Source organism: Stegostoma tigrinum, chromosome 5, assembly GCF_030684315.1.
Source record: "Stegostoma tigrinum isolate sSteTig4 chromosome 5, sSteTig4.hap1, whole genome shotgun sequence".
In the NCBI taxonomy this organism is placed as follows: Eukaryota; Metazoa; Chordata; class Chondrichthyes; order Orectolobiformes; family Stegostomatidae; genus Stegostoma; species Stegostoma tigrinum.
Genome location: NC_081358.1, coordinates 27,635,530 through 27,663,360, shown reverse-complemented (window position 1 = coordinate 27,663,360; position 27,831 = coordinate 27,635,530). Strand labels below are relative to the sequence as shown.

The 27,831-nt window shown below is 41.8% G+C and overlaps 1 protein-coding gene across 1 annotated transcript in view; it reads right to left on the bottom strand.

Annotated features, from left to right (window-relative positions):
• trpa1b (transient receptor potential cation channel, subfamily A, member 1b) overlaps positions 1–27,831 on the bottom strand; it is a 218,376-nt gene that overhangs the window by 177,924 nt on the left and 12,621 nt on the right. Inside the window, exon 3 of the mRNA XM_059646336.1 lies at positions 13,698–13,752. Coding sequence (XP_059502319.1) covers positions 13,698–13,752 — 55 coding nt within the window. The remainder of the gene's footprint in view (positions 1–13,697; positions 13,753–27,831) is intronic.

The window sequence follows — 27,831 nt, the reverse complement described above, 5'->3', positions numbered from 1 at the left end:
TTGTGGGTACTCTTGCACAAATGTCTTTTTCTCACTAACTTATGTGGTTGTAATATTTGATTAAAAAAAACTAAAGTCTATATTCATTTAATTTCAACTTTGAAAATACATGAAGGAAATGTCTGTCCTCCATCTCTTCATTCCCCCTCCAGTAACAGTTAGAGTATATAGTCAACGCCTAGAGGGCAACAAACATATCACCACACAAGTGGAAAATGGATCTTCCAGTTATTTTAGGATAGTGATGAGGATTTTGAAATTTCACTGATCATCAGCTCTTCCTTGATAACCTGTGTAAGATATTAAATCATGTAAGAAGTAATCAGATTATGATGACAACATTCAGAGAGGGGAAAGGAGTCGAGTTCAGCAAGCAGGCATGAGGGAATTGCAGCTGTGGCAGGAATTCTAGAGGCAGTTAGGTCTTAATGGCAGTCACTCAAAAGAGACTGAGCTAAAGAGCTTTCTCAAGAGAGGTCGGACAACTGATTAAGAGGAAGAAGGATGCTTATGTAAGGCTTAGGAAACAAGGAACAGAAAAGACTCTAGAGGGATACAAGTTATCCAGGAAGGAGCTGAAGAAAGAGCTTAGAAGATCTATAAGGGGGCATGAGAAAACCTTGGCAGACAGGATCAAGGAAAACTCCAAGGCTTTTTACATGTATGTGAGAAATAAGAGAATCACCAGAGAAAGGTTGGGCTAATCAAGGATTGTAAAGGGAATTTGTGCACAGAGCCTAAAGAGATAGGAGAGGTCCTTAATGAATACTTTTCTTCGGTATTCACAAATGAGAGGGACCTAGTTGTAGAGGAGGACAGTGTGAAACAGGCTGGTAAGCTAGAGAAGGTCGATGTTATAGAACATAGAACATAGAACAGTACAGCACAGAACAGGCCCTTCAGCCCACAATGTTGTGTCGACCATTGATCCTCATGTATGCACCCTCAAATTTCTGTGACCATATACATGTCCAGCAGTCTCTTAAATGACCCCAATGACCTTGCTTCCACAACTGCTGCTGGTAACGCATTCCATGCTCTCACAACTCTCTGCGTAAAGAACCTGCCTCTGACATCCCCTCTATACTTTCCACCAACCAGCTTAAAACTATGACCCCTCGTGCTAGCCATTTCTGCCCTGGGAAATAGTCTCTGGCTATCAACTCTATCTATGCCTCTCATTATCTTGTATACCTCAATTAGGTCCCCTCTCCTCCTCCTTTTCTCCAATGAAAACAGACCGAGCTCAGTCAACCTCTCTTCACAAGATAAGCCCTCCAGTCCAGGCAGCATCCTGGTAAACCTCCTCTGAACCCTCTCCAAAGCATCCACATCTTTCCTATAATAGGGTGCCCAGAACTGGATGCAGTATTCCAAGTGCGGTCTAACCAAAGTTTTATAGAGCTGCAACAAGATCTCACGACTCTTAAACTCAATCCCCCTGTTAATGAAAGCCAAAACACCATATGCTTTCTTAACAACCCTGTCCACTTGGGTGGCCATTTTAAGGGATCTATGTATCTGCACACCAAGATCCCTCTGTTCCTCCACGCTGCCAAGAATCCTATCCTTAATCCTGTACTCAGCTTTCAAATTCGACCTTCCAAAATGTATCACCTCGCATTTATCCAGGTTGAACTCCATCTGCCACCTCTCAGCCCATCTCTGTTATAAGGAAGATGTACTAGGAATTTTGAGGAAGTTGAAGATATATAAATCCCCCAGGCCTGATGGGATTTATCCAAGGATTCTATGGGAAATGAGGGAAGAGATCACAGTGCCTTTGGCAATGATCTTTTCATCCTCACTGTCCATGGGTTTAGTGCTGGAAGATTGGAGAGAGGCAAACCTCATTCCCTCATTCAAAAGAGGGAATAGGGATAACCCCAGAAATTACAAGCCAGTTAATCTTACATCAGTGGTGGGAAAATTGTTGGAAAGGGCTCTAAGAGACAGGATTTATAATCACTTGGAAAGGCACAGTTTGATTGGTGATGGTCAGCATGGATTTGTGAGGGGTAGATCATGTCTCACAAACCTTATTGAATTCTTTGAAGAGGTGATCAGACATGCGGATGAAGGTAGAGCATTGGAGTGGTATACATGGATTTAAGTAAGACGTTTGATAAGGGTCCCCATGGTCGGCTCATGCAGAAGATAAGGAGGCTTGGGATAGGGGGAAATGTGGCAGATTGGATTCAGAATTGGCTGATCCTTAGAAGACAAAGGGTGGTAGTGGACGGAAAATATTCAACATGGTGCTCAATTACGAGTGGTGTACTACAGGGATCTGTCCTTGGTCCTCTATTTCTGATTTTTGTGAATGACTTGAATGAAGGATTGGAAGGGTGGATTAGCAAGTTCGCAGATGGTATAAAGGTGGGTTGTGTTGTGGACAGTGTGGAGGGCTGTTCTAGGTTACAAAGGGACATTGATAGGATGCAGAGCTGGGCTGAGAAGTGGCTGATGGAGCTTAACCCTGAAAAGCGTGAGTTGATTCATTTTGGAAGTACAAACTTGAAAGCAGAATACAGGGTTAATGGAGAGATTCTCGCAGTGTAGAGGAGCAGAGGGATCTTGGAGTTCATGCTCACAGTTCCCTGCCACCCAGGTGGATAGAGATGTTAAGAAGGCGTATAGTGTGTTGGCTTTCATTAATACAGGGATCAAGTTCAAGAACCGTGAAGTTATGCTCCAGCTGTATGAAAGCCTAGTTCAGCCACATCAGGAGTATTGTGTCCAGTTCTGGTTGCCTTATTACAGGAAAGAAATGGTGGCGTTGGAAAAGCTCCAGAGGAGATTTACCAGGATGTTGCCTGGAATGGAGGGAAGGTATTACAAGGAAAGGTTGAGAGCACTAGGGCTTTTCTCATTAGAATGACGAAGGACGAGAGGTGACCAGATAGAGGTGTACAAAATGATCAGAGGTATAGATAGAGTGGACAGCCAGAGACTTTTTCCTAGGGTGGAGGTGGCTATTATGAGGGGGAATGTTTTTAAAGTGAGTGGAGGTAGATATAGGGGAGACGTCAGAGGTAGGTTCTTTACTCAAAGAGTGGTAGGGGTGTGGAATGCATTGCTGGAGTGGGTACAGGAGTCAGCCTCATTAGGGGCATTTAAGTGGGTATTAGATAGGCATATGGATGATAGTTTCAGGTAGGGGTGGAGGTTAGACAGACCTTAGGATTAGGGTAAAAATTCGGCACAGCATCGTGAGCCGAAGGGCCTGTACTATGCTGTACTGTTCTATGTTCTAAAATTAAATCATGTAGAATTTGAAGCAAATTGCTGATCTGGTTAGCAGATTTGGTTCTGCAATGGAAGACATAGGCTTAATAAATATGCACTCAAATTGGAATTAAGTGATTAGTGGTTTCCCACAAGGATCTATGCAGGGGATTCAATATTCACTATTTATATAAATGACTTAGCTAACACAATAAGAGCCATACAATTCATGGCAAGGACACAAATAAGGTGCAAAGTAAGTATTCTGGTGGGTGCACAAAGAGACATTGATAAATTGATTGTGCAAAACTGTGGCGGATATTTTTCGATCTGCGAAATGGGAAATCGCCCATTTTTGGAGTAAGGGCTAATCTGGGTATTTTGAATCTGGAGAAGACCTTGAAGTAGAGTTTCTTAAGGAGAAAAAAAAACAATAAAATGTCATTCTCAGGTACAAATAATCAGGAAAACTAATGGATAAGCTTTTGTTACGGAAGTACTAGCACATAAAAGTTTGGAGGAATTGGCACAGTTAAACGTAAACACCGTTAGATCCTTTTTGAGTACTATGTACAGAATTTGGCCCTGAATTTAGGACAGCACCCTGGTCTTCAAAGGACAGCAGCTCAAATTTACCAAGTGTTAATTGATGCGATTACATCAAATTAATTCATATTCAGTGGCCTTTGGAAGGCTACATCATTGTTTTGGTTGGGGTTTTTAGCATATTGAAAGGAATAGATGGGTAGGCACAGGAAAGCATTTTACCTTGGGAGTTTACAGCAGAAAGTCTAAACCTTAAAATGAGACAGACCTAGGATGTTCATGAGATGGATAAAAATCACTTTCAAACAAAGCAGAAGTCATTTTCTACTTCCAAAGCTATTGGATTCTAGCTTAATTAATAATCTTACCTTAGAAATTTTACTGGCCAGGTCTAATAAGGCATGTTGAATTAAAGTGGTCAAATGAAATAAAGATAATGAGCAGCAATTATTTCATTGAGCTGAATTCTATATTTCTTTGGCTAAATGTATATTGTATTGTGATTTTTGGAGGGATTCTTGCCATGCAGCCTCATGAGATTTCTCACCACATCTCACCAGGGGTGCAAATCATGGAGAAGCAGATCCAAGGGAACAGACAGGGAATGCCTGGTATTACTGTTAACCTGTGACAATAGATTAAATGCAAGGCAGCAGATGGACTTTACAGGAGGGTGGTGTGAGGTTTTTTTTAACAATAATAGTAATCAGAATCTTTTGAAAAAGTTGTGAAATTTATAACTTTATATTCAGGGGCACATGTGTACTTGCACAAGGAATGTTATCTCGCAATCACTAAGAGCAATTCGGTGGGCAATTGGCGTTATGGACTACAATTCAAGGAAAATAGAGTAAGATAAAAAGGAGATATAAACCTCCTGTGGTGCAGGGGTAGTGTCCTTATCCCTGTACCAGGAGACCCAAGTTCAAGCCTCAATTACTCCAGAGGTGTATAATAACATCTCTGAACTGGTTGGTTAGTAAAACTGGTGGTCATGCTACAACTTGATTAATTTTGTTTTGTAGAGACTTACTGCACAAAATCGGACCCTTTGGTTCAACTCATCAGTGCTGACCAGACATCCCAATGTGACTTAGTCCCATTTGCCAGCATTTCATACATAGCCCTCTAAACCCATCCCCATTCAGATGTCCATCCAGATGCCTTTTAAATGTTGTAATTGTACTCACCTCCATCACTTTCTCTGGTAGCTTGTTTCATACATACACCACCTTCTACATGAAAGTGTTACCTCTCTGGTCCTTTCACCTTAAACCAATATCCTTTAGATTTTGATGCTCCCACATTGGGGAAAAAAAACCTTGGCTATTCACGCTGTCTATGCCGCTCATGATTTTGCAAACTTCTATAGAGTCACTGTTTGCCTCCAATGGTCTAGAGACAAAAATGTCCTTGTTGTTCAGCTTCTGCCAATAACTCAAACTGTCCTGTCCCAACAATATCCTTGTAAATATTTTCTGCGCCCTCTCAAGTTTAACAACATCTACCCTATAGAAGGGCAACCAGAATTGTATGCAGCATTCTAAAAGTAACCTCACCAATGTCCTGTACACTTGCAACATGCTCTTCCAACTCCAATTCTCAATGTACTAGCCAATGAACGTAAGTGTACTTCTTCACCACCCTGTCTACTTCTGAGTCCACTTTCAACAAACCATGCGCATGCACCCCTAGGTCTCGTTGTGTAGCATTAGTCCCCAGGGTCTGGCCATTATAAATAAAACCTGCCCTCATATGCCTTACCAAAATGCAACATCTCCCATTTATCCAAATTAAACTCTATCTGCCACTCCTAGGCCTGTTGGGGCATCTGATCAAGGTCCTGCTGTACTCGAAGATAATCTTTTTCACAGTCCACTACACCAGCTTTTGATGTTGTCTGCAAACTTGCTAACCATACCTCCTATATTTACATCCAAATCATTTATATAAATGACAAAAAGTAGTGGACCTAGCACTGATCCTTGTGGCACAACACTGGTCACAGATCTCCAGTTAGAAAAGCAACCCTCTAACACTACTCTCCCTGAATCATTGTCACGTCTACTTGTTATATGTATTTGTTACAAACACAGATTGATTTCTGGGTTAAGCAGGATTATACTACATAGCGTGAATAAGTTAATTGGTCCTTATATCAGGTGTTTAGAAGAATGAGAAGAGATATCGTTGAAATATGCAAAGGGTTCTGAAGGCATTTGACAAAGTAGAGACAAAGATTTTTTTGTTGGGGGGAATCTGTACATGGGGCAAATCACAGGGTAAGGGCTGTTGATTTAGGACTGGTTTGAGGAGTAATTTCTTCATTCAAAGGGTTATGATTGTTTGGAATTCTCTACCCTAGAGATTGTAGATTAGTTAGCATTTAATTTATTGACAGTTGAGATAGACATATTTTAGGCCTGCGAGTGAATAAAGGAATAAGGGAAGCAGGCAGGAAGGCAGAGTTAAGGGCAATGATCAGCCATGATCACATTGAATGCAACATGTGTGAGGGGCTGTTTGATCCTTCCAGATCCTATTTCTTATATTCCTCAATTATTAAGAGGCAGTTGAGACAATCATCTCAACTGTAATGGAAAAGAAGTTGATGAGCTTATTGTATTTGTTAGAAACGAGAGTTGAGTAGGAATGGCAGGGTGAGGGATAAGGTAGATGTTTAAGAAGATTGTTAATAGAAATGTCCTGATGAACGGTACAAATCTTCAATGTCATGACATATCTTTCTTTTTTTGTAAGCTAATTGACCAACTATATTCTTCTAGCATTACATTTCAGTGTATTTTTTTTATTTCAATAAGGTTTCCTATTTGTAAATAGCGTCTAATCAGTGCTTCTGTATTCAATGCCTACAAGATTATACCTTATAGAGGGAGACTCTTTGTAGCTTAGCTTCTAATTTGGTCCACTAACAGTTGGGGAATTTGTTTCTAATTTGAATTCAGCACGAAAGGATCAAACATTTAAGCTTCTACAGAATTTCCAAAGACCTGACTGTGGGGATCTTAAAGTACTGATTAGTGCTGAAAACTGGTTTATTGCTTTTATTAATCCAAATGCTACGCATTATCCATGCAATCTCATACACAGCATCTGCGCAATCATAACAAAAGTTCTGAGGCTCCAAAGTTTAGGAGAAGGCCATTAATTTAAGCAAAGTTTAGATTTGGAAAACACAATGCAGATTATTCTGGGTTGTTTGCTGGATTCTGCAAATTGCCTCAAGGTTAAAATCGACAATCTACACCACAGCTTTGAAGTGCATCGGGTACTATAATGATAAGGGAGATAATGCACATGCAACTAATATCAGCCAGCAACATGCAGAGCAAGCAGAACATGATACCAATCAGTATGCAATGTTGGCTTGACATGAGCATTTTGCAACTTCATGTTCCAGTCTGTGCCTTCTTTTAACTTCACAAAGCTCAACATGTCAATAGTAGTACGAATGACACACCACAAATCCCCACAACTACCAACACTATTTATAGGCTATTTGTTGACTTGTTTCTTTTGGCAATTGCTATAATTGTGCACAGTTAAGGTGATTTCTATTGTAATATGAGTTCTCAAATATAAAAAGATGTATAGCAGGCGCTGGTGGTCTTATTACTCTTTCAAGATTTGAGCAACAAACAAGTTGCTTCTAATCACCTACTCACCTCTGTATCTAATGTATAATTCTCCGCCACTTCTTCCACATACAATCCAACCCCACAACCAAAGATATATTTTCCTCCCCACCCCTATCTGCCTTTCATAGGGACCACTCTTTCTGTGACTCCCTCCTCCACTTCACACTGCCCACTAGCCCCACCACCCCCGGCACCTTTCCCTGCAACCGGAGGAAGTACTACACCTGCCCCTTCACCTTCCTCCCTCACCTTGTTCAAGGCACAAAATAAACCTTCCACATTAAGCAGAGATTCACCTGCACATCCGTCAATATGGTCTGCTGCATCCACTGCCCCAATGTGGCCTCCTCTACATTGGTGAGACCAAGTAGAGGCTCAGAGACCACTTTGTAGATCACCTGCAGTCTGCGATAAATGACAACACCTTTTGATCACGGACCATTTTAACTCACCCTCCCACTCCCTGGGTGACACACCCATCCTGGGCCTCCTACAGTGTCACAATGATGTCAACCGGAAACTGAAGGGGGAGCACTTCATATTCCACCTCAGGAGTCTACAGCCCAATGGCCTAAATGTGGATTTTACCAGTTTCAAAATCTTCCTAACCCCAGCCTCATCCCATGACCAACTCTCCCTCTCATCCCTGCCTCCTTGACCTGATACAACCTGCCCATCTTCTTTCCCACCTATCCATTCCTTCCACCTCACTGACCAATCCCCACCACTGCCGACCTGCACTCACCTATCACCATTCCAGCTACCTTCCCCAGCTCGACCCCTCCTCTTTCTATTTACTTCGGAGCTCCCTTCCCCATCCCCATTTCTGAAGCAGGATCCCACCACGAAATGTCAACTTCCCTGCTCCTCTGATGCTGCCTGGCCTGCTGTGTTCGTTCAGCTCCACACTGTGCTGTCTCTGACTCTCTCATCTGCAGTTCTTACTATCTCTGGGCTAGTAGGCCTTTCTCTTGGCATTAACCAGGACAGGGTGGAAAAGACAAGGGTATAGGGGTGGAGTAGAAGAGGGGAAGCTGTAAATTAGGAGAAGGGAGGAGGCTGCACAGAGGAAGAAAGAAGGAAGTGCTAGGGAGAAGACAGGAAGAGGCCATAAACAGAAGAGCGGGAAGGATGACTCTGCAAGTGGACAGCAGGGAGGCAGAGACAGGGAGTTGGAGTATGGAAGAAGCAGGTTGAGAATGTGGGTTGGGAAATGAAGAATGAGGCTACAAAGTAACTGTAATAGGAAGAATGCAGCAGGCCAAGCAGCATCTCAGGAGCACAAAAGCTGACGTTTCGGGCCTAGACCCTTCATCAGAGAGGGGGATGGGGGGAGGGAACTGGAATAAATAGGGAGAGAGGGGGAGGCGGACCGAAGATGGAGAGTAAAGAAGATAGGTGGAGAGGGTGTAGGTGGGGAGGTAGGGAGGGGATAGGTCAGTCCAGGGAAGACGGACAGGTCAAGGAGGTGGGATGAGGTTAGTAGGTAGCTGGGGGTGCGGCTTGGGGTGGGAGGAAGGGACCCATCCCTTCCTCCCACCCCAAGCCGCACCCCCAGCTACCTACTAACCTCATCCCACCTCCTTGACCTGTCCGTCTTCCCTGGACTGACCTATCCCCTCCCTACCTCCCCACCTACACCCTCTCCACCTATCTTCTTTACTCTCCATCTTCGGTCCGCCTCCCCCTCTCTCCCTATTTATTCCAGTTCCCTCCCCCCATCCCCCTCTCTGATGAAGGGTCTAGGCCCGAAACGTCAGCTTTTGTGCTCCTGAGATGCTGCTTGGCCTGCTGTGTTCATCCAGCCTCACATTTTATTATCTTGGAATCTCCAGCATCTGCAGTTCCCATTATCTCTGTAATAGGAAGAACACAGTTTTAAACCTACCAATGAGAAGAATACTCAACAAATTGGTAGACGATTTTCCTTGCTAATGAACATGAAATATCTAGCTTAAGACTGCATATGCTCAATTGCTAATATAAGGGAAAAATATAATGGATTTTATTATAAATGAACAATATGTCAATTGTTAAATTTAAATCTGAACTTCAGTTCTAAGGTGGTATAAGAAGCATAGTAACTGTTTGGTTAAGTGTTCCAGTTTTGTGCATTTGCACTGGAAGCGCATTACCTCACTGGCCTATCGTAGGTGTTTTGGGTATTGGTTTTTTATGTAAATGCCTGTTCCTGAAAGACATTTTGAAAGACCTTTTATTGCTAATTTATACTTGTTATCTGGTGTCAAATTAAATACTGTGCTATCTAGTAAATCGACACTTTCCTAGTGATTTGTTTCTTGAAGTTTAATTGATTGCTGATTAATGATAATCTTTTCCTAATTCTGCATCTGTAAGGTAAATATCACACATGAGCACAAATAAAAAGAAGTTACTAATACCACATGACTGAACTGCTGAATGAGAATGAAGCAGCTGCTGAAAATCCATAAGTAGCCCTTAATCTTAAGAGAAACTCTTAGAATATCTTATTTGTACATAGGGCCATGTCTCAAGAGATGGAACTGTCTGCAGAATACAAACAACTGGACTGTGTGCAATTGCCTGACAAAGTTATGGTTGTACAATATCATACTAAAACCTACTCTTTTGTCTTAACAAGTAGAGGCATTGAGTACAAAATCAGTGGTTTTTGCTGAACACACATCTTTCACGTTGGTCAAGGCCACTGTGTCAACGGTTTCCAGACCTGGGCACCAGAATGGTATGAGGGCTTAAGAGAAACTTCAACACAAAGTTGCTAAAATGACTTCAGAGATGAGAAATTGGAGAGAAGCCTTTTTTTTTACTTCAGCAAGCCTGAGGTAGTTTGATGGAGCTATATAAAATTATGAAAAGTTTTTTTTTTCAGAACATATCAAAACTGTTTCCAACTGCTGAAGAATCGATTAACCAAATCGTCCAAATTTAATTTCATAAGTTGATTGACAAAAAAAAATGCAACAACACAAGAAAAAAACTTTTACACAGATTGAAGGATTTGGAATCCAATCCCTCCCTGACATTGTAGTGGATGCAGCTTCAGGTTAATGTTCAAAAGACACAGGAGCAGAATTATGCTTTTTGGCCCACCCAGTCTGTTCCACCATTCGATCATAACTGACATGTTTCTCAACCCCATTCTCTTGCCTTCTCCCTGTAAATCTTGATCCCCTTACCAATCAAGAACCCATCTATCTCTGTCTTAAATATACTCAATGGATTGGCCTTTACAGCCTTCTGCGGCAATGAGTTCCATAGATTAGCCATCCTCTGGCTGAAGGAATTCCTCTTCATCTCAGTTCTAAAGGGTTGTACCCTCACTCTGAGGATGTGTGCTCAACTCCTAGTCTCTCTTACTAGTGGAAATATCTTCTCCATATCCACTCTATCCACACCACTTAGTATACTGTAGGTTTCAATGTGGTCCTCCCTGATCCCTCTAATCTGCATCAAGTTCAGACCCAGAGTCCTCAAATACTCCTCATATGATAAATCTTTCATTCTGGGATCATTCTTGTAAATCTCTTTTGTACCCTTTCCAATGCCAACACATCCTTCTCTATATACGTGTCCTAAAACTACTCACAATATTCCAAATGCAGTCTGACCAGAGCCTTATACAACCTCAGCATTTCATCCTTGTTCTTGTGTTCTAGACCTCTTGAAAACCATTCGAACATTATATTTGCTTTCCCAACTGCCAGCTGAACTTACATATTAGCCTTAAGGGAATCCCAGCCTAAGACTCCTAAGTCCCTTTGTGCTTAAGATTTCTGAACCTTTTCCCGATTTTGAAAATAGTCTTTGCTTCTATTCTTCCTACCAAAATGCATAACATCACACTTTCCCACATTGTATTCCATTACCATTTCTTTGCCCACTCTCCTAGTCTGTCCAAGTGTTTCTGCAGCCTTCTAGTATTCTCAAGACTACCTGTCACTCCACCTATCTTATTTAGACACCTGGTCGAAGGCCTTCTGGAAATCCAAATAGATCACGTCCATTGGCTCTCCTTTGTCCAACTTGTTCAGTACACACCAAAGAATTATAACAGGTTTGTCAGGCATGACCTCCTGTTGACAAAGCCATTATGACTTAGCCCTATTTTACCATGCACTTCCAAATATGCTGCAATCTCTTCTAGAACCTTACCAACACATGAGGTCAGGGTAACTGGTCTATAGTTTCTTGTCTGGGGTCTCTCTCCCTTCATAAACAGGTATTTTCCAGTCCTCTAGGATCCTCCCTGACTCCAGTGATTCCTAAAAGCTCCCTGAATTAGTCTGCCTCATTATATATCACCAATTCAGAATTGCTTGTTACTTAATGGGCTCTCCCACAAGCTTCTCCAAAAAAAATCTTGTAGATATTTCACAAATTCCTTTTTTAAGACTCAATACCAGCCTGATTTTCCCAGTCAACCTCCATTTTGAAGCCCCCTCCATGATTATTATAATAATGCCTTTCTTACACGCTTTTTCTGTCTTCTGATTTATTTTCTTACCTCATCCTGACTACTGCAATGGGGCCTGTACTCCCTTCAGGTACTTTTTCCTTTGCGGTTCCTCAACTCTACCCACAGAGATTGTACACCTTCCAACTCTATGTCACTTCTTGCTATCAATTTAATTTCACTTCTAACTAACAAAGCAACCCTTCCCCCTCTGCACATCTGCCTGTCTTTTGACAGGACATGTATCCTTGGATATTTAGTTTCCCCGTAGCCATGTCTCTTATGGTACTCACAACATCGCACCTGCCAATTTCAATCTGTGCGACAAGCTCATTTACCTTGTTTCATATGCTGTGTGCATTTAAGAACAACACCCTCACTCCTGCATTGACTGCCCCTTTCTCATAGTTGTCCCCTCATCTGCTGTCCCTAAAGTTAGATTCCTGACCCTTTCCAAACTCTGTCCAATTAATTGTTCTGGAAACTTTAATAACCTCTGGGCATCCCTCCCTTCCTCTAATCTTTTCCAAAATTTTCCATGCAACTGATTCCACCTCCTCACTCCCAACTGTTTAATCTGAAGCCTCATCCAGAGATTATTACATTTTTGATTACTCTTTCTAATTTTGACCAGCTGCTTTATTCCCTCAGCAGAGCTCCTTTCCTCTTTCTTCTGATACATTTGATACCAACTTGAATCATTACAACTGGATCTTTTCTCTCCCACTCCAAATTCCTTTGCAGCCCAGATGAGATATCCTGAACCCAGACACCAGGCAGGTGTCTCAATCCTGGCCGCAGGGTGCAGTGCCAATCCCCCAAATATACTACCCCAAATTACAACTACATTTTTCTTTCTTCCACCCTCACAATGGCTCCCTGTACCAGGGTGCTTCGGTCAGTTTACTCATCCTGCCTGCAGCCCAAATTCTCATCCACACAGTGAGCTTCACACAGTGAGCAAGAATCTCAAATCTGTTAGACAATCTCAAGGGCTGAGGCTCCGACAGCACTGCGTCCTGGATCTCCCTACCTGCCTCATTCTTAGTCACATCTCTCCTGTCCCTGTCCTCTAACTAAATTTGAGGTAATTAATCTACGGGGTGTGATTGCCTCCAGAAACACAGTGTTCAGGTAACTCTGCACCTTTCTGATGTGTCTCAGCATTTGAAGCTCAGACTCAAGCTCATCAACTCTGAGCCAGAGCTCCTCAACCAACACTTGTGCAAATGTGGTCACTACTAACCACATGGGGCCCGTCAGCTCCCATATCATGCAGCTTTAACAGCACCTGCCCCTGCATGTCTATTTTATATACTTCATTCCTAATCTGATTTTAAACATTTCATACTAGTCTTTTATCTTGTAGCCTATATTTCCCCTATTTTCCTTCAGAAGGTAAGCTATAATAGCTAGCTCAGTGGTTAGCACTGCTGCCTCATAGTGCCAGGGACGTTGGTTAAAATCCTGCCTTGGTCAACTGTCTGTTGGAGGTGGAAACATTCTCTCCCTGTCTGAGTGGATTTTCTCCCACAGTCCAAAGATGTACAGATTAAGTGGATTGGCCATCCTAAATTGTCCATATTGTTCAGGGAAATGTGGGCTAGGTGGATTTGCAATGGGAATTGCAGGGTTACAGGGATAGAGTAAAGGAGTGGATCTGGATGGGATGCTGTTCAGAAGGGCAGTATGGAGAAAATGTGCCAAATAGCCCATTTCTGCACTGTAGGGATTGTATGCTTATATATTAACGTAAACAACCTAAAAATGAAGGTTAGCTATAACTAACCAATGGAATTAAGGTTTACCTGTGATGTCACTCTTTTGAGCTGAGCCCGGGATCTTGGGCTTCAAATTATCTGGCTAAAAAAAGCTTACAAATTATGAGCCAAAAAAAACAAGCAAAATGTTTCTCCTCTCTACACAGAATTCCCACGCTGCCTCCAAATTCCAAGACTGTATACTCACTCAGGCTGTGTCTCCCTCTGGACATGATCACTCCTTCCTGACTGTGTGAAGCTTACAAATAGTCAGAAGAGGAAGGGAGGATGCAAACTAGGTATTCCTTTTCCATACAAGAAAAAGAAATTCAAAAGAATTACAAGAAACCCCATTCACTAATGATTCTACTCTCCTTTATTCTCTATTACTAAGCATCACATCATCCACTTAATCACAATGAAAAAATAAAGCCACTACAAAAAACATTCCTTACTGAATTTATAAATTCAACCAGGCCAAATTTCAATCAAAAATAAAATAATCACTCTTGTGCACTTCCTTAATACCTCTCCCATATGATACAGCATGTTCTATGAGTTGGTTTGCTTGTAGTTGCAGCATAGATGGTGGTAGACATTTGGATTTCAGAGGAAATTGCCAATAACCTTGGAGGATGATCTCAAACAGCTTTGCATCATCTAGGTCAGCATCATCTCAACAACAAGGGATATGGCAGACTGACATGAATGCAAGAACAGATATGAGATTACTGACAGAGATAATAGGAACTGCAGATGCTGGAGAATCCAAGATAATAAAGTGTGAAGCTGGATGAACACAGCAGGCCAAGCAGCATCTCCTGAGATGCTGTTTGGCCTGCTGTGTTCATCCAGCTTCACACTTTATTATCTGAGATTACTAACATACTGATCATGCTCCAAGGAGCCACTGTCATTCCCCTGGATCATTGTCTGAGAAATCCCAGTAATGGAGAACAGAATACTGAAATGCTATGATGCTTTGTTAGCCCCTTGATCATTGTTAAACAGAACCATTTGACGGCATTCTGAGTTTTCACTTAGCAATGACATACTGTGTGCCTACTGAGAGGAAAGTTGCATCGTGTTGGTTCCACAGAGGTGGTCAGCAATTTCACCTCAAAAAATGACGGCATCCAAATTCTTTCCAAAGCCTGGTGCCAATTTGGTGCTGGACTGTTCTATGTTTCCCATCACTAAACATAGGCATCAGAGAAGGTAACACATATCAAGCCTTTAGATGTTTGCATCCAGTATTCTATAGTATGGCCAAAGACTTCATTGGAGTACTTGTCACCGGAACAAAGGGATGACTTTTTTCTCCCAAGAGCTTTCACTTGCTCCCAATTACAATTCACTCATTCTTGACGTCACACCGTGCACAGATGCTACTTCCATTCTGCCCTCTAAATTATGCTTTGCATCAATACCTGTACTGGTGGCTGACACAGTAAAATTACCTAATGGCGCATCTCCATCTTAAATGTTTTCCACCACCTGTCTCTCTCAGCAATTTGCAAGTCTTTGATATACAACATGAAGAAAGGACAAGTGTAGGATTGTGTGAAGGCAATATGGAAAGGAGTGAGAAGGGAAAAGAAAAATAATTTGCATTTATAGATTTCACAACCAGTGCTTTCCACACATTGAAGTATTGGTTTTAGGCAAGTGCAATCACTATTGTAAGATAAACTAGATGGCAAGTAACGAGAAGATTTGAAAAATAAATCACATTTTGACACAGGGACTGGCAAATTGAACTCTCAGTCCTGTCCAAGTGCCAAGATGATGCCAATCTGCATTTCTGCTGCTGATCTCATCATAATATGCAGGACAAATTGGAGGTTCCCCAATTTAAATGTTTCTGAAAGGCATCCCTGACCCTTGGGAAGCCCACTATTTTGACTGCAGTGAACATCGAAATGCCAGAAAGCTGCTTCAGGATGAACCTAATGATTAAAAGTTGTGATCCGTCTTCTCTTCATTAGGAAGTGGAAGAATATTCAGCAAATCATCAAGTGTTCAGGCTGAATTCAAAATGGGATACACTTTTGCCACATGACACCTGACCCCTACCCCAGCAGGTACCCTACCTATTTGGAACAAAAACAAAGTTGTTGGAAAAGCTCAGCAGGTCTTGCAGCATCTGTGAAGGGAAAAAAAAGAGTTAACATTTCGGGCCCAGTGACCCTTCCTCAGAACTGAACCTTATTTGGCACCCTATCACTTGGCAATCTATTATCTGTCTTCCTAGCCCTCCCATAACTGATATCCTGCTCTAATGACATCCTGCCCATCTGCCATCCTACCAGCTGGCACTTTACCCTGGTTCCACCTGGCACTGTATCCTTCCAGCACCCTAACCTCACACTTAGGTTACGAGGTCATAGTTTGACAGTAGTTGTCAAAGTGGCCGCCAGGAAATTTAAGATTCAGAATACAGCATCTGACTGCTGTGAATAGGGTCCACGGTCTGCCTTCCTCTTACAGCACTCACCCATGTTATAAAAGAAATTTCAGAATAGGCGTTTGGCTCTACCTCTCCAATGGAGACCTGAGAGGAGCCTTCTCACAGAAATGTGGAACTCAGTACTTTCATTAAAAACAAGGGCTGGTGTCGCAATCCGAGTGAGATTGTGACTCAGCAGAAATTCTGGCCCTCATCGTCTTCAGTTTCCCAAATTTTAATCGTCCTTTAGCCTTTAACTGCTATGGTCCGAAATTCTGGAATTGCCTTCCTAATCCATTCTACCACTTTATTCACTTATGATGTTTCTTAAAACCTACCTCTTCGACCAAACTGTTTGAATGAGTTCCAATGTTACTGGGTATTTATTTTGTTTTACAGCAATCCCATGAAGCACCTTAGGATGGTTTATTACGTTAAAGATGTTGTCCAATTACAGTTAAAAATGTCTTCCCAGAACAATATGCAGCCATAATTATGTTATCAAGTTCCCAATTAAGGAGATAGGTTATTATTAAACATGGCCGCTGTGGTCCATCTGCACATGCTGAGATACACACCTAACTCAGTTGAAACAAGGAACCAGAAGAGGTTTTTGCAAGGCATTAATGTAAAAGCTCTTGATGCACATACAGAAGGCTATCAAAGTGCATTAAGGTGTGAAACAAAAACCAACAGACTATAAAATACAGTCAGTGATTTCCAGCATAACTAGATCAGAATTGGGTAAATGACTAATTTACATTGGGTCTGACACACAGTGAAAAAGGACCCATAAAAAATTTCAAAGTGTGAGTACTTTTACTCCCAATTCCCCTCCCAACCTTCCAAAATGTACCTGCATTTTTTTGGCCCTGGTGACTTTGTTTATTTTCGTATGTAGCACACAGTACTTCGCGACAGGATGCAAGTTTAAAAGCAACCCACTGATTTTTGTGCATCTGAGTGCAGTGGTCCCTCTATGGTGGTATTAGCCTCAAATGTAGCTTATCTTAGTAGTTTAAACCTTATCCATCTCAGCCAGGATGTTCTGCATTCTGTGTTGCACAACTCTCGTGGGGTGTAGAGTAGTCATCCTGTCAATCTCAAAGATGCATCCCTTTAGTTGAAACTTTGACTTCACCACCAGTGACATTTCAGAGGTTGGTGACTGACACCAACCAAGTTCAGTTTGATCAACCTCAATAACTGCCAGGGCATAACATCAAAATCTGTTTTCAGAAACAGAAGTTTCAATAAAACACTTAATTTCTGGCTCCTCATTGAATTCTTAAATTCATGAAATCTTGCTGGAAACTAGTGAAAGACTCGTGTTTGGTCTTCCTTAGCTAAGATGAGAACACCACGTATTTGACCTCAGTAGATATATTCCGTATTGAATGCTGATAAGATGGAAATCATTGGCAATTGATGCCCCTTCAGTGCAAGGGAGCAGAAAATGGGAAAGCCTTTGTGGAAGGAGGAAATGTTTGAACTTTCTCTGAAGTGTACAGCCCTTTCCACCCAGATTTACCAAATAAACTAATCGGCTGGGCAGGAGTTCCTAGCCATCAGTTTAGAACTATTTCAGATAGGGAAATTCAAACAGTGGATTTGAAAATATTTCCTAATGTGACGCATCTGGAGTCACCCCTTCAAGTACAATGTCACTGTTGTACAATTCACATCTGAAATCAACACCTTTGTTTATCAAATGATTTATGGAGGTCACATTGTGATCCAGCATTTACAAGCTATAAAAGGAAAGCTATTTGTGATGCTGATGACTACCCTGAAAAGCAATAGCAGATGTTAACAATTTTACTATTTCAGAGCTTCAAATCTGGATCAATACCAGAAGCAATGAACACATGGCCTGGTCAGAAATAGCACACAAGGAAATAATAAACCAACTTAGTAACTGAACATTTTAACACCAATTGTTTTTTCTTTATGTAGTCCAAAAACAAGTGTAAGCCTACATATCCCTATTACTTATGTTATACAGATTAATTCTTTGCTGAATATTATTCCCATGAAAATATTGCATATGTGAAGACATGCAAATTTGATAACATATCAATTTGTGGCTTCAGCAATACAAACCAAGAAGCTAGTCAAGGCTCTGAAAATGTGCCACTGAGTCCCACTTTATTTCCCATTTTAATTTCATCCTTGCCTGTAAATAAGGCACTTCTGGTACTTCACAGCATGTTAAAGACCGACTGGGATAAGTTTGGGCTGAGATTTCCCAATTACCTTAAACATTACAAATATGCTAATTTGTCCAAGTCAAAAGGTTGAGTTCAAGCCTTACTGCAGGAATTAACCATAATGATTTGGACAGATAAAACAGGAAGTCTGAATAACTATTGCATTATTTAGAATGTGTTTCAGAAGGTATTCTCACCAGGATCACTAATGTTCAGGTCATGTGAATAGATAGGAGTTTTGGTATTCATCAGCAAGTTAGAGCTAAGGTCATCAGAATCAAAGCCAGAAAATGTTGAGGACTTAGAAAAGCAACAAATCCTGAATGACCAGGTAGGTGACCCAATCAAGAAAAGCTTGTATTGACTTTTACTTTTCGTGATCTCAGTATATCTCAAAGCAATTTACAGCCAATTAAGTGAATTACATTTAAAGTGTAATCATGTTGTCATGTAGAAAACCAAGGAGCCAACTTTCACACAGCAAAGTAGCACAGACAGAATTGAAGAATGACAAAACAAGCCATTTTAGATGTATTGATTGAGGAATTTTTTTGTGAAACATCCTAATCTGTTAAATTGACAACTGAAAATAGATTTAAATTTAAAATACATTTATGTGTTTATTATTTATTTTAAATAATCCTTAAATTATTTATTCTGCCTATTTATCACAGTGAATTAAAGTATTAATTTGCAAACATGTTAAAAAGATGGCCGAATCCATAGGAACATAATTAAAGTTAACCACTGTGTTTATTTTAATAACTTCATTCAAGTTTTTGAATCAAGATCCCAAACTTTCAACATAGGCTGGTCTATGAAAATATATTTTGACCCAGTTGAAAGGAACTTAACCAAAACATGTCAAACTTGAGAAAGTTCTGATTTATAAGTTTCTGTATTTTGCATTATGTGCATTGACAGGCATTAAAGGCCAGATTTTCAAAACGGAAATCAGGAGTTGGCTATCTTCCCATTGTCTCCCGTCCTGGGAGGTCCTGGTGATAGAATTTTCATCTCTTGGAAATAAGCTTGCTATCTCCAATGGCAAGCACACTGCAGAAATGTTGCTGCATCAATGCTAAACTGGCTAGATTAAAAGGCACACTTTCATTCGCAAAAACATAGGCCCAGTTTGTTAGATCCACATAGGTAGGAAGAGAGATGGGGATTTAAGGCAGAAATTCAGGGAGCTAGGAGGGAAGCTGAGAGCTAGGACGAACAGGGTTGTTGTCTCTGGTTTGCTGCCCGTGCCACGTGCTAGTGAGGCGAGGAATAGGGAGAGAGAGGAGTTGAACACGTGGCTACAGGGGTGGTGCAGGAGGGAGGGTTTTGGATTCTTGGATAAATGGGGCTCTTTCTGGGGTAGGTGGGACCTCTACAAGCAGAATGGTCTTCACCCGAACCAGAGGGGTACCAATATACTGGGGGGGGGAAATTTGCTAAGGCTATTCGGGTGGGTTTAAACTAATTCAGCAGTGGGACGGGAAACAAAATTGTAGTTCGAGTATAGAAAAGGTTGAGTGTAGGGAGGTCCAAAACAAAGTTTCAGGGACGCAAGATGGCACCAGCAAGCAAAGAGTTTGTTTGAAGGGTGTCTGCTTCAATGCCAGGAGCGTCCGGAATAAGGTGGGTGAACTTGCAGCATGGGTTAGTACCTGGGACTTTGATGTTGTGGCCATTTCAGAGACATGGACAGAGCAGGGACAGGAATGGTTGTTGCAGGTTCCGCGATTTAGATGTTTCAGTAAGAACAGAGAAGATGGTAAAAGGGAGGGAGGTGTGGCATTGTTGGTCAAGGACAGTATTACAGTTGCAGAAAGGATGTTTGGGGACTCATCAACTGAGGTAGTGTGGGCTGAGGTTAGAAACAGGACAGGAGAGGACACCCTGTTGGGAGTTTTCTACAGGCCTCCAAATAGTTCCAGAGATGCAGAGGAAAGGATAGTTTAGATGATTCTCGATAGGAGTGAGAGAGACAGGGTGGTTGTCATGGGGGACTTCAACTTTCCAAATATTGACTGGGAACACTATAGTTCGAGTACTATAGATGGGTGAGTTTTTGTCCAGTGTGTGCAGGAGGGCTTCCTGACACAGTATGTAGATAGGCCAACAAGGGGCAAAGCCACATTAGATTTGGTACTGGGTAATGAGCCTGGCCAGGTGTTAGATTTGGAAGTAGGTAAGCACTTTGGTGATAGCGATCACAATTCTGCTATGTTTGCTTTAGTGATGGAAAGGGATAGGTGTATACTACTGGGCAAGAGTTATAGCTGGTGGAAAGGCAATTACGATGAGATTAGGCAAGATTTACAGAGCATAGGATGGGGAACGAAACTGCAGGGGATGGGCACATTAGAAATGTGGAGCTTATTCAAGGAAAAGCTCCTGTGTGTCCTAGATAAGTATGTACCTGTCAGGCAGGGAGGAAGCTGTAGAGCGCGGGAGCTGTGGTTTACGAAGGAGGTGGAATCTCTGGTCAAGAGGAAGAAGAAGGCTTATGTTAGGATGAGATGTGAAGGCTCAGTTCGGGCGCTTGAGGGCTATGATGTAGCCAGGAAAGACCTAGAGAGAGAGCTCAGAAGAGCCAGGAGGAGACATGAGAAGTTGTTGGCGGATAGGATCAGGGTAAACCCTAAGGCTTTGTATAGGTATTTAAGGAATAAAAGAATGACGAAAGTAAGATTAGGCCCAATTAAGGATAGTAGTGGTAAGTTGTGTGTGGAGTCAGATGAGATAGGGGAAGCGCTAAATGAATATTATTCAACAGTATTTACTCTAGAAAACGACAATGTTGTCGAGGAGAATACTGAGATACAGGCTACTAGACTAGGTGGGATTGAGGTTCACAAGGAAGAGGTATTAGAAATCCTACAGTGGGTAAAGATAGATAAGTCCCCTCGGCCAGATGGGATTTATCCTAGGATCCTCTGGGAAGCCAGGGAGGAGATTGCTGAGCCTTTGGCATTGATCTTTAATTCGTCATTGTCTACAGGAATAGTGCCAGACGACTGGAGGATAGCAAATGTGGTTCTCCTGTTCAAGAAGGGGAGTAGAGACAACCCTGGAAATTAAAGACCAGTGAGCCTTACCTCAGTTGTTGGTAAAGTGTTGGAAAAGGTTATAAGGGATAGGATTTATAATCATCTAGAAAAGAATAAATTGATTAGGGATAGTCAGCACGGTTTTGTGAAGGGAAGGTCATGCCTCACAAACCTTATTGAGTTCTTTGAGAAGGTGACCAAACAGGTAGATGAGAGTAAATCGGTTGATGTGATGTATATGGATTTCAGCAAGGCGTTCGATAAGGTTCCCCACAGTAGGCTATTGTACAAAATGTGGAGGAATGGAATTGTGGGAGATATAGCAGTTTGGATCGGAAATTGGCTTGCTGAAAGAAGACAAACGGTGGTAGTTAACGGGAAATGTTCATCCTGGAGACCAGTTACTAGTGGTGTACCGCAAGGGTCGGTGTTGGGTCCACTGCTGTTTATCATTTTTATAAATGATCTGGATGAGGGCGTAGAAGGATGCGTTAGTAAATTTGCAGACGACACTAAGGTCGGTGAAGTTGTGGATAGTGACGAAGGATGCTATAGGATGCAGAGAGACATAGATAAGCTGCAGAGCTGGGCTGAGAGGTGGCAAATGGAGTTTAATGCAGACAAGTGTGAGGTGATGCACTTTGGTAGGAGTGACCGGAAGGCAAAGTACAGGGCTAATGGTAAGATTCTTAGTAGTGTAGATGAGCAGAGAGATCTCGGCATCCATGTACACAGATCCTTGAAAGTTGCCACCCAGGTTGACAGGACTGTTAAGAAGGCACACAGTGTTTTAGCTTTTATTAATAGAGGGATCGAGTTCCAGAACCAAGACGTTATTGTGAAGCCGTACAAAACTCTGGTGCGGCCGCACTTGGAGTATTGTGTACAGTTCTGGTCACCGCATTATAAGAAGGATGTGGAAGCTTTGGAAAGGGTGCAGTGGAGATTTACTAGGATGTTGTCTGGTATGGAGGAAAGGTCTTACGAGGAAAGGCTGAGGGACTTGAGGCTGTTTTCGTTAGAGAGAAGAAGGTTGAGAGGTGACTTAATTGAAACATATAAAATACTCAAAGGGTTAGATAGGGTGGATAGGGAGAGCCTTTTTCCTAGGATGGTGACGGCAAGCACAAGGGGGCATAGCTTTAAACTGAGGGGTGAAAGATATAGGACAGATGTCAGAGGTAGTTTCTTTACTCAGAGAGTAGTAAGGGAATGGAACGCTTTGCCTGCAACGGTAGTAGATTCGCCAACTTTCGGTACATTTAAGTCGTCATTGGATAAGCATTTGGACGTACATGGAATAGTGTAGGTTAGATGGGCTTGAGATCGGTATGACAGGTCAGCACAATATCAAGGGCCGAAGGTCCTGTACTGTGCTGCAATGTTCTATGTTCTATGTTTTATGTTTAAAGCCCCATTCAATTCTTTTAATCCTTCTAACTGCCTTCACCCCACTCCGCTCTCCCTTCCCATTCAAATGTAAGGTCAGGCAATACAGCATGACATCAAGCAGGCAAAACTGAAGGTGATTGGCATCAGGGGAAAACACCCCTCAGATATTTAAGATCTATGTTTTCATATGCAGCACAATCTGGATAGCATTCAGGCTTGGGCCGATAAGTGGGAAATAACATGATCACCACGCAAGTTTCCGCCAATGACCATCTCCAACATAGACAAACTATCTCCCCTTGGCATTCACTGGCATTACCATCATACACTATCAACATCTTGCAGACTATCATTGACCAGACCTGAACTGTGGCACCAACACCAGCAAGTTTCCCTTCAAGTTGCGCATTTTCCATACTTGGAACAATTTCACTGTTTCTGGGCCAAAATCCTGAAACGTCCTTCCTAACAGCTTCAACACCATCCCTTCTTCCCCCATGGACAGAGTTTAAAAGGTAAACTCACTATCACCTTCTCAATGGCAATTAAGGATCGGCTACAAATGTTGGCCTACACAATGATGCCTACATTCCATGAACAAATTTAAGAAATGGTAATTCTCCTATAAGGATAGAAATCCATGTCCTGCTAAAATGCAACCGATATAATATATGCAAGTTCCACCAGGCCCAGATCCAGTCCCATTAGCCCAGAAATCTAAAACCCTCCCTCTTAGCACATTTAAAAGACATTTGGGCAGGCACACAGATGGGAAATGTTAAGAGGGATACGGGCCAAATGGAGGCAAATGGAACTGGTTCAGATTAGGAAATGGACGAGTCAGGCTGAAGGGTCTGTTTCTTTGCTGTACAACTCTATTCTCAAGCCATGTCTTCATACATTCAACCTTCATTATTCTATTCTCACTGGTACTGGAAGTAATCTGGAGATTGTGGCCTATGGGTCATGCTTGTCAATCTCTTTGCTAGTTCCCTAAATTCTATTTTCAGAATCTCATCTCCCCCTGTACTGATGTTCTACCACAGAGAACCATGACAGCTGGCTGTTCATCTTCCAGAACATCACGCCCTGTAGCTGTACAGTGACATTTTTGATGCTGACATCAGAATTGGGACACACCATCCTGAAGTCATATCTCTGATGATTAAAAAGCTTTGTGTGCCTCTAACTCTTTAATCTCCCAGTGCTACTGCCTTGCACTTTTTTTCCTCTTCATGACTACCCCAAAAACTGCACAGCTGAGCCATTGGTGATGTCATGAACTTAGGTCTCAAATAATATACTTATTTGTTTTAAATATAAAATTACTTCTCTAATTTGCAAACCTTCATTTTATGGATGGGGTTGACATCTTAAAATGTTGAAGCAAAAGTGAGCTATTCAGCCCCTTGAGTCTGCTGCACTACTCAATGAAATCATGGCTGAACTGATAATCCTCAACTCCACTTTCCCTGTCAATCGTGTCTCCTTTAATGATTAGAAATTTGATTCTTGGCCTTGAAACTACTTAACAACCCAACAGTCCTGATTGGTAAAGAATTCCACAGATTCACTATCCTCAGAGGGAGTTACTCTTCATCTCCGTCTGTCTAAATGGGTGTTTCTGTACTCAAATTATGCCTCTGGTCCTAGAGTCTCCACAAGGGAAGCAATCTTTCCACATCTACCATGTCAAGTCTCCCCAAGAATCGTGTATGCTTCAGTAAGGTTGCCTCTCGTTCTTCTAAACTCTAATGACTACAAGCCTCACTCTACTAATAAAGAAATTCCTCAATACCTGGGATCAACCTGATGAACATTTTCGGGACTGTATATAATGCCAGTATGTCATTCCTTAGATAAAGGGGAACAAAACTGATCACAGTATTCCAGGAGTAGTCCAACTACTGCTTTATATAGTTTAATCAAGAACTTCTGAAATTTATACTCTATCCCCTTTGAAATAGTGGTCAGCATTCCACTTGCCTTCTATATTACTTACTGAACTTAGATATTAGCTTTTTGTGACATGTGAATGAGGATTCCCAGGTCCCTCTGTGCCACAGCTTTCTGCAGTCTTTCTTGATCATGATCAATAAGACTTATTAAGCTAACGAAGAATTAGTCTCTGTAGTATCAGCAATCAATAGAAAATCACAACTACGGGAACTAATGTCAAACAAATGTGAAAACATTTGTTAAACTCCTTAAAGCCATAGATAATTGCACAATGAATGGTGCAGTATCTAAAATGAGTGAGGACAAGAAAAAAAATCTACTATGTTAGAAATCATAGCAATTAGTTTGTACCAAATTAACTGCACACTTTAATCTAACACTAACTTTTGGAATCAGGTAGCCAAATGAAATTTTAACTTATTTCACTCTGCTTCCTCCCCAAGTGAAAATTACACTTTTTCTGTTTAAAATCTTCTGCATGTTTGTTTGTGGAAGCAAAACATCATAGAAAGATTGAGTGAGTATACAAAAATCCATAAATAATAAATTAAAACATCCTGCCAACCTAGTATCTGTATGTTAAATGTCAAGGTTTGAAGTAATAATTGTGTCAATACCTTGTTAAATATCTTCTAAAAATTTATTACTGTATTTCACAGTGGAAGATGTTTCACAGTCTTCTCCCCTTCCCCTACTGCATCCCTAAACCAGCCCAGTTCGTCCCCTCCCCCCACTGCACCACACAACCAGCCCAGCTCTTCCCCCCCCACCCACTGCATCCCAAAATCAGTCCAACCTGTCTCTGCCTCCCTAACCGGTTCTTCCTCTCACCCATCCCTTCCTCCCACCCCAAGCCACACCCCCATCTACCTACTAACCTCATCCCACCTCCTTGACCTGTCCGTCTTCCCTGGACTGACCTATCCCCTCCCTACCTCCCCACCTATACTCTCTCCACCTATCTTCTTTACTCTCCATCTTCGGTCCGCCTCCCCCTCTCTCCCTATTTATTCCAGTTCCCTCTCCCCATCCCCCTCTCTGATGAAGGGTATTGGCCTCCTGAGATGCTGCTTGGCCTGCTGTGTTCATCCAGCCTCACATTTTATTATCTTGGAATTCTCCAGCATCTGCAGTTCCCATTATCTCTGATGTTTCACAGTCCCCTGTTATGTATTTCTGGTAGGGGGCAGAGGAAAAGTAAAATTTCACAGGTAGTCACCTTAAAGCATTCCCAACAGAAATAACTTCACAGAGGCCAGTATTCCATCACAAAGTCACTCTTTACTTATACACGGACAGCCCTTGACACTGATCCAGCTTCTTTAAAGCCAGCTCTTAGAGTGAAGAATACCCTCTGACACTCCTGCTTACATCTGTCAGCTAGGGCTCCCTTAACAGCCCTAATCAGGGAGCTCATATTCTATGAGGCCCACCTGGCTGACCTCATTACAACCACTCCACCAACCACCTTCAATCCAGTTTCCATTACATGGTAGTTGAAATTAGAAGCTTGCCTGCCATTTTAAATATAGGATTAGTGGGTCAATGAGCTTGTTAAACAGAACATTGACATGAATGATAGTCTGTCCAGGCATGTGAAGGCACATGGGCCATTTTTAATTTCAGTTTTTGGAAACAGGAGATTGCATTATTTAGAGGGTACTCCAAGTGCATTTGGAGTAGGCAGCCCAGATGGTGTTAGTTTGTTTCTCCCCAACTGGTCTTCAAATCCTGCTTCCCCACAAGCCCCAGTTACTTCCACACTGAAGGCCTGAGTTATCTCTAGCTAAAGATCCTGACTGGGATCTAGTGTTCTTCAATGTGAGGCCTCTTAGTGTTCCAGCAGCATGCACTACTGAGTTCTGAAGTCCCTGATACCACAAATGCTGTGGGCTGATGATTGACACTGATTGGCAGTTCTCAAAGACAGAGCTTCCTTCCACTCAGGGACAGAATTCCAACCTGACCTTATTAAGGCAACCTGCTGTGGTTGGCTGTGTTAAGCATCAGTCAGTGCTACATGTTAGGTGCCACCTAACCCACATAAAATTGTGTGCAAGTCAGTACAAGAATGGGGGTGAACAAAACGTCCTGCTGCAAGGTTCAACTCATTGAAGGTGAAATCAAATTACTATGAATCAAAGCAAGAGTAGATAGGAAGGGCTGATTTTCCAGGCCCTGTTGACATCAGGAATGTTGATGCATGTAACCTGTACATTGTGAGTTTGGTTGCATGCAGTGATTTCCTGACTCCATTTACAATCCCCTTTTGGATGTTGCAGCTTTGGGGCCCAACACGTCTTACCCACCCGTGCAATAAACTGCATTGGGATCCATTTCAAATTTCCAATCCTCTTTAGGGACAGTTGTTTCACAACAGTGTTCCGAAGAAGGGTCACCACACTTGAAATGTTTACTTTGCTTTGTCTCCACAGATGCTGCCAGACCTGCTGAGTTTTCCCAACAATTTCTGCTTTTGTTAAGACAATTCTGATTGTCCCAACTCCATTGTTACTTTCCAAGCATTTCAAACAGGTTTGAAGAGGATAGTGCAATGGGTTTTAGCCAGGAACTTGACAAGATTCCACATGCAGACCAGTTTGAAAAATTAAGATCCATGGAATACAGGGAAATGCATTGAGTTGATTTCGATATTGGATCAGTGGCAGGAAACAAAAGGTAATGGTCGATGGATGTTTTTGTGAATAGAAAACAGTTGCCAGTGGTTTACAGAGGGCTCCAAATGTGCTGAAAGTGACTTATAATGTAATTCATTAAATTTTGACATAGCGAATCATATTACTGTGATATCAGTAAAAGAGAAGACATCAATCTAGAAGGAGCACTTAAATAGAGAGGTCTTGAGTACTACATTTGAGAGCTGTATTTGGGACCCTGCTGTAAACAGATTAAAATAAATAAGTTGTTTCATATATAAAAAGTTCACGTGCCTTAGAAATAAGAAGCAAACAGTTCAAGAAACAACCACAACCCAGAAATACTCCTGTAGCTCAAAGTGTCAGCTTCATGTGCAAGATAAAGTAGACAATCCTTGAGAACTGGCCTCTCAGTTTCTTGCCTCTTACTGTGCTGGAATATTCCTCTGAAGCTGGAACGCCTCTGATTGG